The sequence below is a fragment of the Hippocampus comes genome, unplaced genomic scaffold (assembly GCF_001891065.2).
Source record: "Hippocampus comes isolate QL1 unplaced genomic scaffold, H_comes_QL1_v1.1 scaffold67, whole genome shotgun sequence".
NCBI classification, from domain to species: domain Eukaryota; kingdom Metazoa; phylum Chordata; class Actinopteri; order Syngnathiformes; family Syngnathidae; genus Hippocampus; species Hippocampus comes.
The window spans coordinates 484,175-501,877 of NW_017805221.1; the positions used below are offsets into that span (position 1 = coordinate 484,175).

The 17,703-nt window shown below is 46.5% G+C and overlaps 2 protein-coding genes across 2 annotated transcripts; one reads left to right on the forward strand and one right to left on the reverse strand.

Annotated features, from left to right (window-relative positions):
* Positions 1-2,218: 2,218 nt before the first annotated feature.
* fam110d (family with sequence similarity 110 member D) lies at positions 2,219-4,429 on the forward strand. Its single transcript, XM_019869197.1, has 2 exons — positions 2,219-2,564; positions 2,606-4,429. Exon 2 carries the CDS (start codon positions 2,638-2,640, stop codon positions 3,913-3,915), a length of 1,278 nt encoding a protein of 425 aa, XP_019724756.1. The 5' UTR covers positions 2,219-2,564; positions 2,606-2,637; the 3' UTR covers positions 3,916-4,429.
* Positions 4,430-14,806: 10,377 nt separating this feature from the next.
* On the reverse strand, positions 14,807-17,643 carry LOC109515273 (testis development-related protein). The gene is made up of 4 exons (XM_019868936.1): positions 17,337-17,643; positions 16,652-16,732; positions 16,419-16,516; positions 14,807-16,265 (listed from the first exon to the last, which is right to left on the reverse strand). The coding sequence occupies exons 1-4, from the start codon at positions 17,415-17,417 to the stop codon at positions 15,887-15,889; spliced, it is 639 nt and encodes a 212-aa protein (XP_019724495.1). The 5' UTR covers positions 17,418-17,643; the 3' UTR covers positions 14,807-15,886.
* Positions 17,644-17,703: the final 60 nt, after the last annotated feature.

Consider the following 17,703-nt stretch of genomic DNA (forward strand, 5'->3'; position numbering starts at 1 on the left):
TATATACAGTATTTGTGTGTGTGTGTGTGTGTGTGTGTGTGTGTGTGTGTGTGTATATGGTGTGTCACTGCCTCGTCCCCGGTGCTCTCGTCTTTGTCTTTGAATGACAAAAGGAGCCGTTTAAGGGCTCGTGTTGTCCATTTTGTGTTTAAGAGACCATCTCAAGGGTGGGGTTGTGGGGCGATTATGAGGCAAGGAGTGGGGGGGGGGTCACCAGAGAAAGTCATTAGCAACCTCCAGCAGCTCAGACGTGATAATACCCTGAAGATTTACACTATTGTCTGCTTTCTTTGTCTTTTTTGGGAGGGGGAGGGGGCAGTAGTTGATGTCTTTTACGTTTGATGGCAGCCGTGTTGCCCCCTCCCTGACTAATGAGGCTGAGCAGCCATTCGACTTCTCATACTCCATCAATCAAGACCCACTTTCTTTGTTTAAAAATAATCAAGGAAAAGTCAAGTGAATTCATTTGTTGGGCACCCTCGTAAAAAAGTCTTTTGAAAATATTTGAAGTCACATTATAACTGCTGGACAAGTTTCAATGGATTTTGGACTTTTGGGGGAATTTTTTTCAGGCCTGTGCCGATTCCGATATTTGCCAGAAGAAAATAATTTTTTGCTGATTTGAAAACAACCTGTTCAGGCCCCAATAAAAACATGCAGTCGTGACACGATTCAATAGAACGAAACGAATTAAACAGGTCTAGCCCCATTTTTTTGCATCAGTCGAATGACCATTGTGCTGCTCCTTCTGATGTGCACACCTTGGCCACCAGAGGGCACCATCACGCAGACAAAAGGCGATACATGGAGCCGGTCAAAATTCCGCAGTTAACTACAGTATAGATGTCATTCTTCACAGAGGATAAAGAATACATGTCCGTGAGTGTTGCCGCAGCGTTTGTCTTCACAAATCCGTTGGTGAAAGAGTTCTAACGCAGCAACGCCAATGCTCGCATTTTGCATTGTTTGCTTGCATGAATGATTTGGAGAAACAGGCAGGTCATAATAGATTCACTCATTTTCATTTCACACTTGATGGGTGGCCAGACTCTCCGGAGACCAATTTGTCCACACCAAAAAGTCAAATGAATCGAATGTCGCCATTTGTTGCTGTTTACTTCGCAGATGATTCAACAGCAGTCGTTTTGCTTGGTGATTAAAAAGCAGCGTGAAAGCCGGCAGGTCCGCGTGGAGCGTCTCCGTGTGACGCCACGCAAAACATCTGCTTCTGCTTCAGCCAGCATGGGGTCGCCCCCGCTAAGCCTCCGAACCCCTGCCGGGTGAGGGCCTGGCAGGGCAGGCGGGACGGAGATTAGAATGCGCTTGCACAACATCTGAGGAGACACTTTGTTGCTCTTCAGGGTTTGTGTTTGTCCTCGATAGTGAGGCTGGGTCATTTGGCCTTCAAATGAAATCTCAAGGGCCCCCGCCCCCATTAAAAAAAAAGATTTCTGTGACATTTGGAGATTGGAACACTGTCGAGCAACACGTGTCATCCAAGAGCAATACTCATAGGTATCTATTCTTTGTCCTCTGCGAAGAATGACGGATATTCGTGCAGCTGACCGAGGACCTGAGACCGTCACACTGGCTGTGCTTTTGTTGACTCTCGCCACTCTGTTTAGTGCCAGCGGAAATCTGCTGAGACAAAGTGTTGATTCTGCAGAGAGCAAATCTTGATTCGGCAGCTTGAAAGTTGATTTTCTGCGTGGTCACACTTTCATTCAGCAGTCACTCTCTTTTTTCCCGCTCCTAAACAAGGACTATCCCAGGGCTGGAAGCTTAACATCTGGGCGGGGGGGGGACCAGGCTGTCGGCCCACAGAGTATTTATGGCAGTATTCCGCTTGTGATGTGGAAGCAAGGTACAAGTTGAGGTGCAGGCCAAAGATGGACTGCTAGCGTTGAGAAAACATGAAAGACGTTTCATTTCGTGTTCGAAAGAGGTTAGCAAAAGGTCTTGTTTGAAGTCACATTTTCTCAACCGCCATACAAATGTCAAAAATAGTTGTCCACTCCTTTCAAAAAAAAAAAAAAAAAAAGTCATTGGTCAGAAATGTAATCCCGTGTTTGGCTTTTTCATGCACGTGTGCATTTTGAAAGGAAGTGACCTTCGACACATTGACGTTGTCATTTTCAAGTTGGCAGCGTCTGCCATCTGCTCTGTCAAACAACTGAAACCTCTCTCTCTTTCTCTTTCTCTCTCAGGGGGCACACAGGTGAGGCATTCGCAAAGACGTTGGCCCATCTGCCAGTCGGTGTCTCAAGTGCCGGATGCGAGCAAGTCGCCGGGAGGATCGACGAAGGGAGGAAAAGAAGACGGCTTTTCAAAGAGGAGTCCGCTTGCTATTTCGGCTGCGCTGCGGCCAGGGAGTGTCTCGCTCGGGAGGGCTTTCTGACACAAAGAGGGCCGCCCACCTCGTCGTGTGTAAATCCTGGATATCAATTTGCCTCAGTGCTGAGATTACTGCCCTTTTGAAAAAAGAAACACCAAACTTAAACACTGTGCTTTCTTCAAACGCGACCCTCCAATTTCCAGGAATGAAAGTCACGTGTTGAAAAAAAAAAAAAAAATTCAAAAAAAAAAAAACCAAACTAGGCGACAGCTTGGATGTCTTTCCAATCCCATTGAATCAACATGAAGCCGTTGACTCCCATTGGATCGCCGTCCCCCCTTCGGCTCCTCAACAAGGGTCCGGACTACCTGCGGCGGCAGATGGACGCCGGGGGCCACGGTCGAGCGATCAGCGCTGTCGAGAGGCTGGAGGCGGACAAGGCCAAGTACGTCAAGAGCCGGCAGGTCATCAACGCCAAACAGGAACCCGTGTCGGTGCTGTGCGCCACCCCGCCGCCGCCGCCCCGAAGGCTTTTCGCCAGTCCCCAACTCCCCCCGCGGCATTTCTCCAGCACCCCCTTCTCCACTCTCTCTCGATCTTTTTCCTCCGGGGACGAAAATGAAAACGACGACTCCAGAAAGGAGAATCAACAGTCTGCCGTCGACCTCGAGGCTCATAACAACGCTCTGAACCGGAAGCCAGCCAGTCCCAGAACGCCCGCATTTAGCACCCTGGTGACGCCGCGCAGCGCCCCCGTCCTCCGCAGGAGCACCGGCAAGCGCATGCTGAGACCCGACTCGCTCGTCATCTACCGGCAGAAGAAAGAGTGCAAGAGTCCCAACGGCGAGAACGGCAGCGCCGAGCTGAAAGGATACGGCTTCGTCCGCCGCCTCTTCCAGGGCTCCGTGAGGGAGAAGGGTGGCGGCGGCGGGGTCCACAAGATGGTCATCGGTGAGGAGAAAGCGCCCTCGCGGGATGGAGACTCCCGCATGTCGTGGACTAACGATAAGGACACGGGAGACGGCGGGCCGGGAAGCAGGAGGTCCAGCAAAACGGACCAGGAACACGGCCCGGGGTCCGTCACCGGCCCGGGGTTGACCTCTCCACTAGACCAGACCAGCGACGGATCGAAAGGCACCGCGGATGACGGCACGGACGATAACGGTCCGTGGAGACGGGCGTCGCCGCAACCTTCATCCCGCAGGAGTCAGCGCGGGGGCCTGCACCGTTCTAAATCGGACCTGCATCTGGACCGCTCCGGTGCCCGTTCCGAGCAGGAGCGGTTCTTTGACTTTTGCGGCCTGGACGCGGACCTGATCGAGCGCCTCGGCCGGGAGAACTTCCTGTCTGGCGCCAGCTCCGTCGACACGCTTTCGCTGGCTCTGCGCAGCGTTGCCGGGGACGGCGGCACAGAGCCCAGCGAGTTCTCCCGCCACTCCGGAGACGGCTTGTTCCGGGAGGAGCTGGCCGAGAAGCCCCCCGCCGGCGTCTCCATCATAGAGAGGAACGCTCGGGTCATCAAGTGGCTCTACGGCTGCAAAAACGCTGCCTGTGAAGGACCCAGGGAGTCGACGGTTTGATCCAGAAGACCGTCTCCGTTCGAGGACGATTTGCAGTCGCTTTGGTGGGCACGTGGTTCACACCAGCAACTTGGCGGTCGCTCCTTTGAAAAACTTTTTTTCCCCAAATGACTCCCGTCAAAACTATTTATGCATCTGACCGAAAGCTCCTCTTCAAATGGATTGATTCCAGATGCACAATCTGGAACAGAACTGGATTCTGAACTGGCACATAGCTATAATTGTCTGCTCGCGTTGACACCGGAGACTAAACGAGTGGAAAAATGCTGCGTGAAGCGAGCCATGAGTACCTCATTTTCTTTTTTATTATCTTTTTTTTAACGCAGGCGTTGAATCAAACATGCAAGACTCCCCTGTGGGGTTGTTAATGTACTGAAATGAAATTGGGAGAGAGAGAAGGGGGCTGGGGGGGTTGGGGGGTGATTGATTGACTTTATTTTTATATACACTGTCCTGATAATGTCTTGTGACATCATTGATTATCACTCAGGATTACAGGGAACCTCTGGAAAAATAGGATGCGTAGCAGACAGTTTCTTCCAAGAAGTTGTCGTCACCACTCAAAAGCCCCTCTCATATTGCCGAGGTGGAACGGTAGAAGGGGGACGCCGGTCTCCCGTCGTGTCCGAAGTGCGGCCGCACCCATGCGCATAATTAAACGCCAAGTCAACGCCGGCATTCTGGATGACAGCAGCCGCTTCTCAGAATCGGAATCAGAATGCTGGGGTGGGCGGTGCCTTCCGCTACTCATTCTAAGCAGGCGCAATGGTTGGTTGACTTGACCCCCCCGTCCTCATCCGGCGTGCGCTTGGCTTTCGTGACCGTGGGCCTGTGCGAAAGGGGCTTCATACGGAAAGACGGTCAAGACATCGGCTGCATGTGGCGGTTCGGCCTCCCGAGATCAAGCGCAGATTCTACCTCACTTCATTCATCACTGGCTCATCTCTGCCGACCGGTCACTTCGGCGGTACGGCCCACTCGCATGCAGACTCTGGGGTCTTCCGAGGTATGCCGGGGGTTCGGCCGAGGGTCTCACGTGTGACTATTGTGATCCATTACTGTAATGAGTCCCAACCCTGATAGCTTTGCCCTTATTTATCATCTCCCTGGCACACTCCTTCAACCGGACCTACTTTTGCATTTGGTTGCATATTGACAAAATGGCTCATTTTATTGTGGCGGATGTCCATCAAAGACGTTGATTTGACTCTCAAGACATGATTCGCATGCACACAATCAATAAATGCAAATACTGACTGATTTTGACTGTTTCTTTTGTTTTTGGTACTGCAACAGAGGAGGTGCCCGGTACCAAGCCTTAGGGAACACCTTTAGTTGTGAAGGTACAAGAAAAGATTCACTACCACCTCAATGCATCTCTCAAAGCAATATCGGTACACTCAGATCAAAGCGCATCGCTTTGTTTATGAAAACGATGGCGACGGGTGTTCCCCTTTTTAGTGACGTATTAAGTACATACCTGGGTACCGTTTTAAAAGGTCAAGAAAGCATCGTTTGTTTACTTTAAAGGCTTTTAAGGATCCGGGCATCTGGATTTGTACTCTGCCCACACAGTTGTTTGTTTTAGGGACAGAAAACATCAACCTCCTTCCATCTTTTCCTGAAAGCAGCAGCAGCAGCACCAGCAGCGGCGAGACAATTAGCCTTCTGTGTCTGCCTGACATGAGCGCAGGGCCTGCTGTGTGACATCCTGTTTTGGGTTCACAGGACAAGGTTGAAACATATGCTCATGTTTTGGGTTTGGCTTTCTTTCCCCTCCGTCTTTTCTTCGTCTCGCGTCTGCCGCCTTGAAATAAACAAGACACCAGCTGGCCGAGGACAATTCCCGTTGTGTAATTGTAGGGATGGGCTGGATCGGGGCAGTGCTGAGCAAGCACAATCGGAGGGAATAGAAACAGCCTGGAAAGTGTGCAACAAACCATGCATCGCTTTGTTTATGAAAACGATGGCGACGGGTGTTCCCCTTTTTAGTGACGTATTAAGTACATACCTGGGTACCGTTTTAAAAGGTCAAGAAAGCATCGTTTGTTTACTTTAAAGGCTTTTAAGGATCCGGGCATCTGGATTTGTACTCTGCCCACACAGTTGTTTGTTTTAGGGACAGAAAACATCAACCTCCTTCCATCTTTTCCTGAAAGCAGCAGCAGCAGCACCAGCAGCGGCGGCGAGACAATTAGCCTTCTGTGTCTGCCTGACATGAGCGCAGGGCCTGCTGTGTGACATCCTGTTTTGGGTTCACAGGACAAGGTTGAAACATATGCTCATGTTTTGGGTTTGGCTTTCTTTCCCCTCCGTCTTTTCTTCGTCTCGCGTCTGCCGCCTTGAAATAAACAAGACACCAGCTGGCCGAGGACAATTCCCGTTGTGTAATTGTAGGGATGGGCTGGATCGGGGCAGTGCTGAGCAAGCACAATCGGAGGGAATAGAAACAGCCTGGAAAGTGTGCAACAAACCATTCCAGGCTGCCGATCTGGGTTTTCATTCACATAAAAGCTCCACAGGGGGTCCAAAGCTCGACTACCTGAGCCAATTATGACGACTAATGAGAAAAGCTTCTGGAATCCATTTGTCACTTTCCACTTGTTTTGGAGGTACAACATCCAACAGCTCACTTGACATGTGTCCAAGTGGTCGCAAACTGTTCCCACGATTGCTCTCAGCGGGTTTTTGCCTTCCCCTCCCTTCTCTGAGGAGTCGTCGTAAAGTCTTGTCAGAGCAAGTGAACTGCACCAAACCTGGCCTGGTTCTTCCGCACCAGTAGCTTCAGCAGATTGAGGTTGTCCATGTCGGCTTCAGGGGACAGACACGCGAGACTCTTAAGGATTGTCCGGTGGTAGAGATCGAGATCCTACTGGAAAAGATCCTCGGTGACCAAAAAGAATTCCTTTGCTCCTTGCGGATAAAACGTTAGAGGTAGGCACTTGATGGAGGCCATCGATTCTGTGATCAAAATCTGATTTTTTTTTTGTTTTGTTTTGGATTCACACCTTTCCCGAAGTGTCCTGTCGCAAACTGAACTCGACCACTTGGTGGAGAGGTGACTTTGGGATGACTTCATTCAATTGTTGTTAGCTACTACAGACTCCTTTCTTTGGATCATTTAAGTGAAATTGCGGATTAAAACTATCAGTGAAGACTGAAAAAAATTAAAAAGTGCTGTCTGGGCTACAAAAACAGGCCTTGGCCAGCGGGCTTGAGATGAAGCAGACCAAACAACTTGACAAGTGAGTCCAAGGTACAACGAGAACACAAACATAAACAGTTGTGTCAGACTCTCCCCCGCAAAATCCAACAGATGAATCACTCTCACCTGGAGAATGCAATGCTTCAGACTGTCAACATATCAGGGCGCGATGCCATCTCAACTCAACTCAAGTGTATTTCTCGAGCACTTGAAAACAACCACCGCTGTCTACAAAGTGCTGTACATGGAGCAAAAAGAATTCAGACAACAATCAATAAATAACAAAGGTGGTAGAAAGCACAAAAACAGTCCAACTAGATATCAAGTCTCATGCTGAGTCAAAAGCCAAAGAATAAAAATGACGAGTTTGAAAGATGGCCAGCGAGGGGGCTCACCCAATTTTCATTCCAAAGAGAGGGAACGGCGACGGAAAAGGCTGCGTCCCCTCTGAGCTTAGTTCTCGAGACCTCGAATAGCGCCTGGTTCCGTGCAGACCGGAGGCAGTGGGCAGGAAGCTCCGAGAGGTCAGGTAGGGCCAGGCCACTGCAAGATTGGAAAACAAACCAGAGGGTCCTCTTCAAAACAACTCGAAAATGCAGCCAGTGAAGGCATGCTGGAGGAGGAGTGAAGCTCTTACGGGTCCCGGTCAAGAGGCGAGCGGCAGCATTCGGGACCCGCTGGAGACACTTCATGGAGGATTGGCTGACTCCAAAGTCAAGTGCGTTACAGTCATCCAGCCGAGATGTGACCAAGGCTTGAATGACTGTATCTAAAAATGCTCGCCAGAGGATGAGAGGCGCAACTCGAGATAGCTGCCATAGATGAAAGAAGCTGGATTTCACAACGGCACCAATTTGCCGGTCCAATTAAAAACAACAAAAAAATCACTGTCCAGTTTAAGACCCAAGTTGGAGACTGGTGGCTTTAGCTAAGGAGCCACAGGGCCCAAGTCCACAGGATGGGATCTCCAAAAGGTTGACTCCTAACATTAGCAGGAGGGTTTCGGGTAGCAAGAACCATCCAGTTGTTGGGATCCTGTGACGGCGTGGGGTCATAAATCACACCGGTGGACCTTTCCATTGCCTTCTTTCTTGTTGGTGACCTCTGCCTCAAGGTGGGGGGGGCTCGGCCTGGTGGGAAATCTGAGCAGAACGTTTGGGGTGGGGGGGTTACGTCAGATTGAAGCAGGGAGAACACAAGTTTGGTCTTTATTAAGCGCATGGCCTCCCTCAACAGAAATGGAATATTCAAAGTGTTGTGTGAACAAGGCAAATGTGGAGCTTCTGCTTCGTGCAGGAGACTTTTTTTGACTTCATTTAAGTTGTATTTAACTTTTTAAGTACATTTGCATTTAACCTTTAAGATTTTTTTGAAAACATACATTTTAATTGAATTGTTATTGAAGTACCCCATTAGCTGGCATCTATGTATTTCAGTTACACCGAAACATTTTAAAAAGTACAACAATTCTACCGATGAATGACTAGGAAACACAAAAAGTTTGAATAATTTAAAAAAAAATGGAGGTCATGAAATCTTCATGTTCAGAGTGAAAAAGTCTGATTTACTAATTGCAACGTTACTCAAAAAAAAAAAAAAAGAGGTAGAAAAAAAAAGTGAAAAAATTTTCGAACGAAAACAGTTCTTTATTTTGACCAAAAAAAAAGTATGTTTTATGAAAAAGTTGTAAATTATGGGGAAAATGGATGGGGGGGGGGAGGGGAAAGAAGTGACCTCCTCCGTTTTTAGTTCCCATTACATCGTTTTCACGTGAAGTCAACAAAAACTAGAGCGTTTTCACGCTAAAAAGTTTCCCCTTCTCATTGATCTACATTGTTGCACGTAGCTCATCCAACCAAATTGTCCGACAGCTATCAGAAGCACGCTAACCGGATTAGCCTTTTTTTTCCTTTGGAGGGAAATTAAAGAACTGAAAGTCCTTTGTTAGGACAAAGTCGGCATTTGGTGACGAGTGAGCTGTTCAGAACCCGACAGTAGCAACCAAAGTAAATCCGCCGTTTGTTTACCCCTTCTTAGAACACCCAAGAGGAGGATTGACTGGAAAGAATGTTCTCACTTTAAAGTAGGTTAAATCAAGAATCCAACATACCACACTTATCCTGCTAAGCTGTTGGGAAAAAAAAGAAAAGAAAAATGTAGCAGAAATAATATTTTAGCTCATAAAGAGGATCTCCAATTGAGCTTAGCTCCCTTCCGGGGTCACAGAGAGGACACGCTAATAGAAAATAAGCTAGCTTGCGCTGGCCTTACGTCGACCATTGTCACTTTTCTTTTTTTTTTTTTTATGTAACTGAGAAAAGCCAAGTAGGAGTGGAAGTTTGTTCATGACAGTAGCGCAATGGAAATGTCATGGATCGCACCCTGAACTGCTCGCCAGTCAGTCACAGGGCACAAATATTTAAATGGAGGAATATTTGTCATTTGAAAAATACACCGTTTTCTGAAAAAAAGTGAATGAGAGAGGGGAAAAAAAAGACAGATTAAAAAAAAAAGAAAATGTGCATCCTTAAAAAAAAAAGTCACAATATTGTGAAAATAAAGTTGGCTTTCTGAAAACCCACTCGCAATATTACTACTCAATATACATCTTAGATATGTTCTTCAAAAAAAAATACATTTCGCAAAAAAGTGTTACAATAAGAAAACAAATGGACTTTGAGAAGAAGTCTTACTTCTCAAGTCAAAACAGCCCCCCGACCCCCAAGAAAAAAAAAAGTTGTATTTTGAGAAGAATGTCATGATTAAAAAAATGTTTAAAAAAAAAAAAAAAAACACCAATTCCAAATATCTACTGGACAGTATATTTGAAATCGGAAAAGATCATGCCAGTGGTCGGGAGGTCATGTCGGCGTCAAGCGGGCTGGCGCTGATCTCGTTAATGAAAACATCGGTGCCTGGAGCCCGGGTGAAAACCTTTCCATCTGCGTGAAGAATCAATTCGGGGGCGCGACCAAGTGTGCAGACGGAACGACTGAGTCCCGGGTTCAGACTTGCATATGAGGACGCTTGAGGTCAAAAAGGGGCAAAAAGGGCCTGGCTGCTTCTGAAACGCATTAACAGCAAAGCCAAGGCAACGTTTCGAGCAGCCACGACAAAAACAAAAGAAAAATCTCCACCCATAGACCCGCTCTGTATCGAATAGAAAACACATTGACCCTTTTCTTGTGAGGCTCCAGATGAAGACCGAAGAGCCGGTCTGCCTACTGCCGCGTTCTCTGACCTCCACCCTCATCAAAGCCGAGCGACCTCACCACACTTTTGGGGTTTGGCCGCTCCCCGCCAGCGCCCGATCGGGCCGCCGGGGCGAGGGATAGGCGCCGCGGATCGGCGCCACGCTGGGACGGACCTCCCCGGAGGATTCGCTCGGCGACTAAACCGCAGCCGGAGCCCCACGTGACGCGTGGTAGCAAAACGGGGGCAATTTGTGCCTGCTGCTTATGTTGAGTTACGCAACAACAAAATGGGTGTACGTTAAGTAAAAAAAAAAAAAAAATTATTGGGGAGGCACACTTTTCAGGAAAAAACATCAATTAACATTTGCTGCAAAAATGGCTGAACTTTAGAAAAAGAAGTAGTTTTACTTTTTAAAAGATGTTGAGCAAGAATAAACTGTAATGGTACTAGAAAAGGAAGTTGTTGTTTTTTCTTAAAGGGGGAATGGCACAAAAAAGGAGGAGTGATAGTGATCCAGGAAAATTGATGAAATTGTCCTCATCATCAAGAAATCGTTTAGGCAAACAAATGAGAGATATTTTTTCGGGAAAAAGGCTGACTGTTATGAGTACAAAGATGGCTAAAGAAAAAAAAGACGTGATGTTATGAGAAGAGGAGCTGCAATTTGATTTAAGAAAAAGTCGTGTTTTTCGAGAAAAACAAAAAGTAATTGTGGGGGCTGTCTGGTACAAGAAAAAAAACATACACACAGCCCACAGCGGGTCAGAGGTCATCTTAGAGGTCTTCAGGAGCGCTTTTTGGAGCCGTCATCATTTTTGGATCAGATCTTCTGTTGACGACGGGATGGCTACAAAACATGTCCATCATCTTCATGAAGGTGGACTGTGATTCAAATCCGAAAAAAAACCAACAAAAAATGATAACACAATGATCAAAAAACAACCAAATCCACGCACACTCAATATTTAGTACCAATCAAAGGTCAAAGGTCATGTTAAAGATCAGACGCCCAAATCACAAAATATACACTTTTCATCGGCAAGGTGCATTCGGCTTCCGGCTCGGAAGCAACCCTGAGCCGAACGTCAGTCTGAGCAGGACGTGATGAGAGCCTCCACTTCAATGTCACGGCGGCCGTCAGAAAAACAGGAAATGACGGACGCTACCTGTCCCGGCGAGGAACAATACGCAGGAAGTCAACTTTAGCCCGCAGCGCGGCGTGAACGAAGGCGTCGGCGCTCTTCAACTGAGCCGGCGGCCTGAGGGAGGCACGAGGCCCCACGCCAGGTGCGTCATGGCACAATTGGAGAGGTGCGGCTGAAAAGTTCTACAGGAGCAAGCAGAGAACCCCGGAGGGAAACGTTGGCATGGGAAAGGAAAAGAAAGGTTGGGAATTCATGCCGTCATGAGATGTGGACCACCTGGTACGCAACAGGCTAAAGGTTCATGTTCAGCCCTCCCAGACAAAAGAACTGGAGGAGGTTTTTGTTTGTTTGTTTGTTTTTTATGGCAATGTGGACACAAACAGCGTGTTTTTGCTTTTCTTTTCGCACTTCTGCGGGATCAACACATTTACTCTGAGGGGGGAAAAAAAATCTTTCGATCTAGCTATCTAAGTCTGGGCTGCAAAGTCGAGTACGGTGGGAAGATGAACATCTGGACTCCTCACGTCAACAACTGTGTGTCGTGTGTGTTTGAAAAGGCGTTTTGCCGACTCACGCTTTTGACATCAGGTGTGATTCACAATCTTTGAAAAGTTCTAAATCAAAAAAGTAAAAGCTACGTGTTGAGTGCAAATAATAGCCTGAGACGTGATTCATGTGCACTTGTGCTGACTCGTTTCCTGTAAACGACCAAAAACGCCACAACGTAACGCTATTAAAACGACATTCATACGCACAGCTATGCTATCTTAGCACGCTAACGAACAGCAAGCTCGTCACCATGTTATTTTTTCCCCCCCTCTGGAGTAAGAAAGGTCTCATTCAAATCCAGATCCAATTCGTGATACAACACTACAAATTTCCCTTATTTTCAACGCCATAACTTTTTGGATGTAGCTTATTAGATTTGTTAGCTAGCTTCGTAACTCGCTGCTAGCTGTTGATTGTATTAAATGATTGTATTCTTTTGAGACGTTATCCCGTAGGTTTTAGTCAAGTGTTTTCAAATGTTAAAGAAAAGCATTTGAATGTTTTTTTTTGTTTGCTATTTCGACTTGTTTCTATTGGATTTTGTTTTTTATTTAATGTAATTTATTTATAAATCAGGTATTTGAAGTTATTTGTCCAAAATTACAACAAAGATATTACACTTAATAATTCTATTTTAATTTTGTCCCCGACTTACATCATATATCAATAGATACCTTTTTTTAAATTTAGAAGTTTGGATAATATTCTATTTCACAATCCATAATTCAAATTTATTTCTTTATGATATTTCATTTTTCATTCAATTAAGTTAATTATTTTGAAATACACGACAAATACTACTCCCAAAATAATAAACACAAAACAAATGGACTGGATATGAAGGGAAGTTAACAAAGTAAAACCAAAATAAAGTCAAGCTACTCACCCACCCAAGAGGACCATACGGTCACCTGGTGGCGTTTTGTCGGTACTGCTAGTTTAATTGTGGTAATAATAGTCAGCCAAGTTCCAATTCCTGTTCTAGGGTTATCATTATACATAAAAAAAGACAAATAATAGCAGACTTTTGCCATGCTGGAGGCCGGTGTGCATGCATACATGTGTGTGCGTCTATATGTGTGTGTGTGTGTGTGTGTGTGTGTGTGTGTTTTCCAGATGTGATGCAAGGCACCACCGCAGAGACACGCACCACGGTCATGCCTGAACGCCACGAGACATCTCGGGCTCCACACGTGTTTACGTGGGCGTGCTTCGGCTCTGCCCGCTCCTCTCCTAATCTAACAATTGTCAGACAAAACAAGACACGGGGAGAAAGAGAAAACACCCTCCAGCTCATTTTCTTCGCACCTTTTCCCCCTGTGACTCATTTAACAAGCACACGGTGATGACATCACACACATCACACCACCTCAACTCACAAGGTGCCGGAAAGGTTTGCATGCTCAGTCTGCACATTGAGACACACACACACACACACACACACACACACACACATTCACAAAAGCTGAACTCATATGGAAAACACCCATTTTATTTTTGCAAAGATAAAAGATGCTTCAATGGTAAACACATTTATCGCTCGGTTAATGCAGTAATGAACCTTTTTTTTCTTGTATTATTTTCCTTTTTTGGGGGGTGGAGGCTTGTATAAGGTCATCTTTTTGTTAGATTATTCGACATTTAAATATTTGAAAATGTTTACATCACAAATTCTTTTTATTTCAGTCAGTTTAGAGTCTTATTTTATTGTTAAGTCCATTTTTATTACACTTTGTTTCTATTGCACTTATTTTATTTGGAATTGTATTTATCACTTATTCAAAGTAATTTTGCCTAATTAAAAATAAGGTTCTTTTTTTTAATCCATTAAAAAAATAAATCAATGTGATTGTTTTCGTTGTCTGCTTTTAAAGTATTGTATTGTATTATCACATGATACTGTATATATTATTTTTAGTTGTTCCTGTAACCTAAGACAAAAGACATACTTGATCAAAGACCTCGATTACTTAAATATTGAATCTGGTTGTCGGCAACAGCCGTTTGTATTTTATTCCGTTTTGAATCAGAATTGTTTTCATATTTTTGATATTGTTATTGGTTATACACATAAATGAGGTGTTTCGTTGCATTTTATTTTATTTTTTCTTCGGTTTTGGTTTCGATGTGACTTGCTGGGGGTCGGAGGGGGGGGGGGCTTTTCTTTTCCTTTTTGTTTGCCGTATTCTCCTGATTGGATGCATGCATCATAGCATTTGTATTTCAGTGTGGCAGCGACGTCACAGAACGCCATGCTGATGATTTCTGACTTGAAAGGACGTGATCCTGCAAAGCATTGTTTTCGATGACTGACAGGAAGCCAAAGGAGAGGATGCGCGTGCGCCAGGAAGATCCGCTCCAAACTATTCAATCAAACGGGACAAAACTGGCCTCAGATCTGGCAGGCTCACAAGAGCAAGAAAAAAAAAAGAAAAAAAAAAGCAGACTGACTCCTGCCGGCTGATTTGGAGACAGTGCAACGGCAAATGGCGCCCCCATGTGGTCAAAAGCACAATAGCCTGAGAATGATCATCATGATCCAAAACGGGGCTTTAAAGCATCAACACAAATTAGAGCTCAGTAATGTCAACATCGGTGAAATCTAACATGTAAAACACAATTTCATACAGAAAAAAAGCATTGTTGTCAACGGATTAACTAGTTGAACATGTTTGGATTCTTTAGTAATCCAAAATTCATCCATCCATTACCGAACCACTTATCTTGAAACAAAAAATATTGTTCACCTGACAGGGCCAAAGAAGCCCCAAAATAAATTAGAAAAACAGTAGAAAACGTCGAGCAGTTGTCTTTATTATGGTGATTTTAGTGCTTCATGTATCATCACTGCTATTTGGTGGAAACATTTCAATTGCAGCATTCAAAAAAAATAAAACGGCACAATCCAACATACACCACACAATCAAAGAAAGACAAAAAAAAAAAAAAATCACAAAAATCTCAAACAATCCCAGAGAGTTGCTGGTGCACAGTTTGCGTGAATATTTCTTGTGGTGCTTGGAGGAACGATAATTGGCGGCCATCCGGCCGTGTGCATGCGCCCACAATGTTCGCACTTCTTTTTTCTACACTTTTATTACGATAAGATGCAAGCGATGAAGGTTTTAGGGGGGAAAAAAAACTGTGTCATGTACCAAAATAGTATGGCCAAAAGATGCCTACGCTACTCACTTCAGTAAAACAACAGCCGTAGAGCTCAAATCGGGTCGATATGACGTGCTCCTCTTGAGCTAGCTGTGGAGGCTAAGCTAACGTGTCTGCTCCATTGCATTTGAAGGTACTCCCTCCCCTGCTAACATGGTCGCCGTGCCATCCGTGCATTGTTTTGATGGGAAAGTCACTCCTGTCACGATGTGCAACACATTGAGGCACTTTTGAGCCTGCTCGAGTCGACTTACTGTCAAGTGTGTTGATCTATTACGAGAGCAGTGCAAGCCGTAAACACGTGACCGGTCACCATCCGTTGAGGGCGCCGCAGCGACATTGGGTGTCGCTGTGGAGAATTTTAGCCAATTCTGGTACTAAGAGACTGAAAAGTACGGTGTCGAGGGGCGTTTTTCCGTGGAGCCGGAGACTATTTTCTGTCCAGTGAATCTCGGTTCCGAGTCCGTTCGATCGAGGTTCCGCCGTATGAACAAACACGACAAGAGCTACAGCGGAACCAGATCGAAAATTACATTTATACACATCGTAGATTTTTTTTATGTCATCTATTCGAAAATATGTTTAACAGTTCAAAAAATTCCGCAAGAGGTTGAATTCGTCCACCGTTCCGGTTACCCGCATTATGATTTCTTTCTTACCTGCAGTAATACCTGAAATTCCCGGGCGAGGGGTGAATTTCATGGATGTTTTCTTAGTCGCTCTTGGCCAGGCTGGCCCTCCTCAACTCGGCCAGTTTGCTGGTGACAAAGTCCCACTTGAAAGCCGCGTCATCGTCGCCGCCCGCTCCTCCTCCCAGCGTGATGTATTTGGAGAAGCCGTTGTTGCCGTCGCTCTCCCGTGGCTCCGCCTCCTCCGCGCCGTCCATCTCCGCCGCCTCGGACGGCCCCGCCGACGCAGATTGCTCTTCCTCCTCCTCGGGCGCCGCCGCCACCCCCTCTTCGTCCTCGGTCCTCTTGCGGGTGGCGGCGGCCTCCGCCTGCTTCTTGGCAGCCCAGTTGGCGGCGAAGCTATCCCAGAATCCACTGCGGCGAGTGGGCCTGGAAGGTTCCTCTGGCTTGACTGCAAGTGGACTGGTACGTTACAAATATGGGAATCAGGCATTGGGGTTGCTTTTTTTTCGTAAGTAGTGGCTATGTTACAAAAAAATACATTTATCTATACACACACACACACACACACACACACACACACACACACACACACACACTTTATAGTCTACTGACTGGTCAGCGATTGGCGTCTCTTGCAATAGTTGGTGCTCGTCTTCTTTATTGAAGAGAGCTGACAGTCTGTTCCAGCTCTTGGTCCCCGCTCCCTGCATCTGGACACACACACACACACACACACACACACACACACACACACACACACACACACACACACACACACACACACACACGTGCACAAAGTCAAAGGTCAACGGAGGTGTTCACGTCGGAAATGGCATTGAGCGTACTTTGCGGGCCAGCTGGGAGACGACATTCTGGGCTTCGTCTTGCTGGACTGAACTCATCACGTCTTCATCCACCTCACTCACCTGAAAACACCCACACCCACCCACCCACACACACAAAATGAAGGTCTTGGCCTGGTGTGTCACTACAAGCAACGCCAGACGATCCCTCTGTTGTACTTCGGTGCCGGATTGAGTTTCTCGCGACTCTTTTTGGGTGGGTCATTTGTGACAGAGCGAAAATGAGGCCCACTGGAGCGTTTCTCCAAGTGTGGGGCTCCCTCTGGTGGTATGTGAAAGAATCACTGGCTAAGTACAGTTGGGACGTCTAACGTTATACATTTGGATCTCGCAGGAATGTTTGTTTGTAAAACTTTTTGATTTTTCCACTTCACTGTGACGTCAAATACATTTTTGAGACTCTGCTGGGAAAGGTGACGCGTCCGCCAAAAAGGAGTCATTTAAAAGCGCAATCAGTCATCTTGTCTTTGCGAAACGGTTCACAGAGGAAGCGTCACGCACCACAGGCCTTCAACGGACCTTGTTTTCGGAAAGTCAGCGTTATTCATGTCTTTGTAATAGTCTTTTTGGATTCAGATTCTGCGTTGGTATCACACGTAAGGCCTACCCAACATTGCGGGGGATGGCCGGTGAGATTGGTCGAGAAAGTACGTACGTCGGTCGGTACCTCTTCAGCCAAGTCGTCCGCGTACTCCAGGTTGAGCGTCTTCATGACTTTGCTCTTACAAAGCCTCCACAAAGGATTCATGCTGCCCTCGGCTGGACGCTGCTCCGATGCCGCCTGAGCGCCGACTAGACTTCCTGTTCTCTGGCTTCACTCAACCTGGTCCTCTTTTCCCGCTTCACCCAATGGTCAAGGAGCAGCAGACAGCCAGGAGGAGGGAGGCCTGGAGCAAAGCATCAAGAGAGCCCGCGCACCTGCAACTGCGTCTGTACTGTTCCTCTACTTGGACACACACACACACACACACACACACACACACACACACACACACACACACACACAAACACACACATCCATAGACTGAGTGGGC

Excerpts from the sequence above, each read along its gene's own strand:
- LOC109515273 (XM_019868936.1), bottom strand. The coding sequence starts at position 17,417 with ATGAATCCTTTGTGGAGGCTTTGTAAGAGCAAAGTCATGAAGACGCTC. Across the intron at positions 16,733-17,336 it reads CGGACGACTTGGCTGAAGAG|GTGAGTGAGGTGGATGAAGA; the intron begins GTACCGACCGAC and ends GGGTGTTTTCAG. Across the intron at positions 16,266-16,418 it reads GAGACGCCAATCGCTGACCA|TCCACTTGCAGTCAAGCCAG; the intron begins GTCAGTAGACTA and ends GTAACGTACCAG.
- fam110d (XM_019869197.1), top strand. The coding sequence starts at position 2,638 with ATGAAGCCGTTGACTCCCATTGGATCGCCGTCCCCCCTTCGGCTCCTC.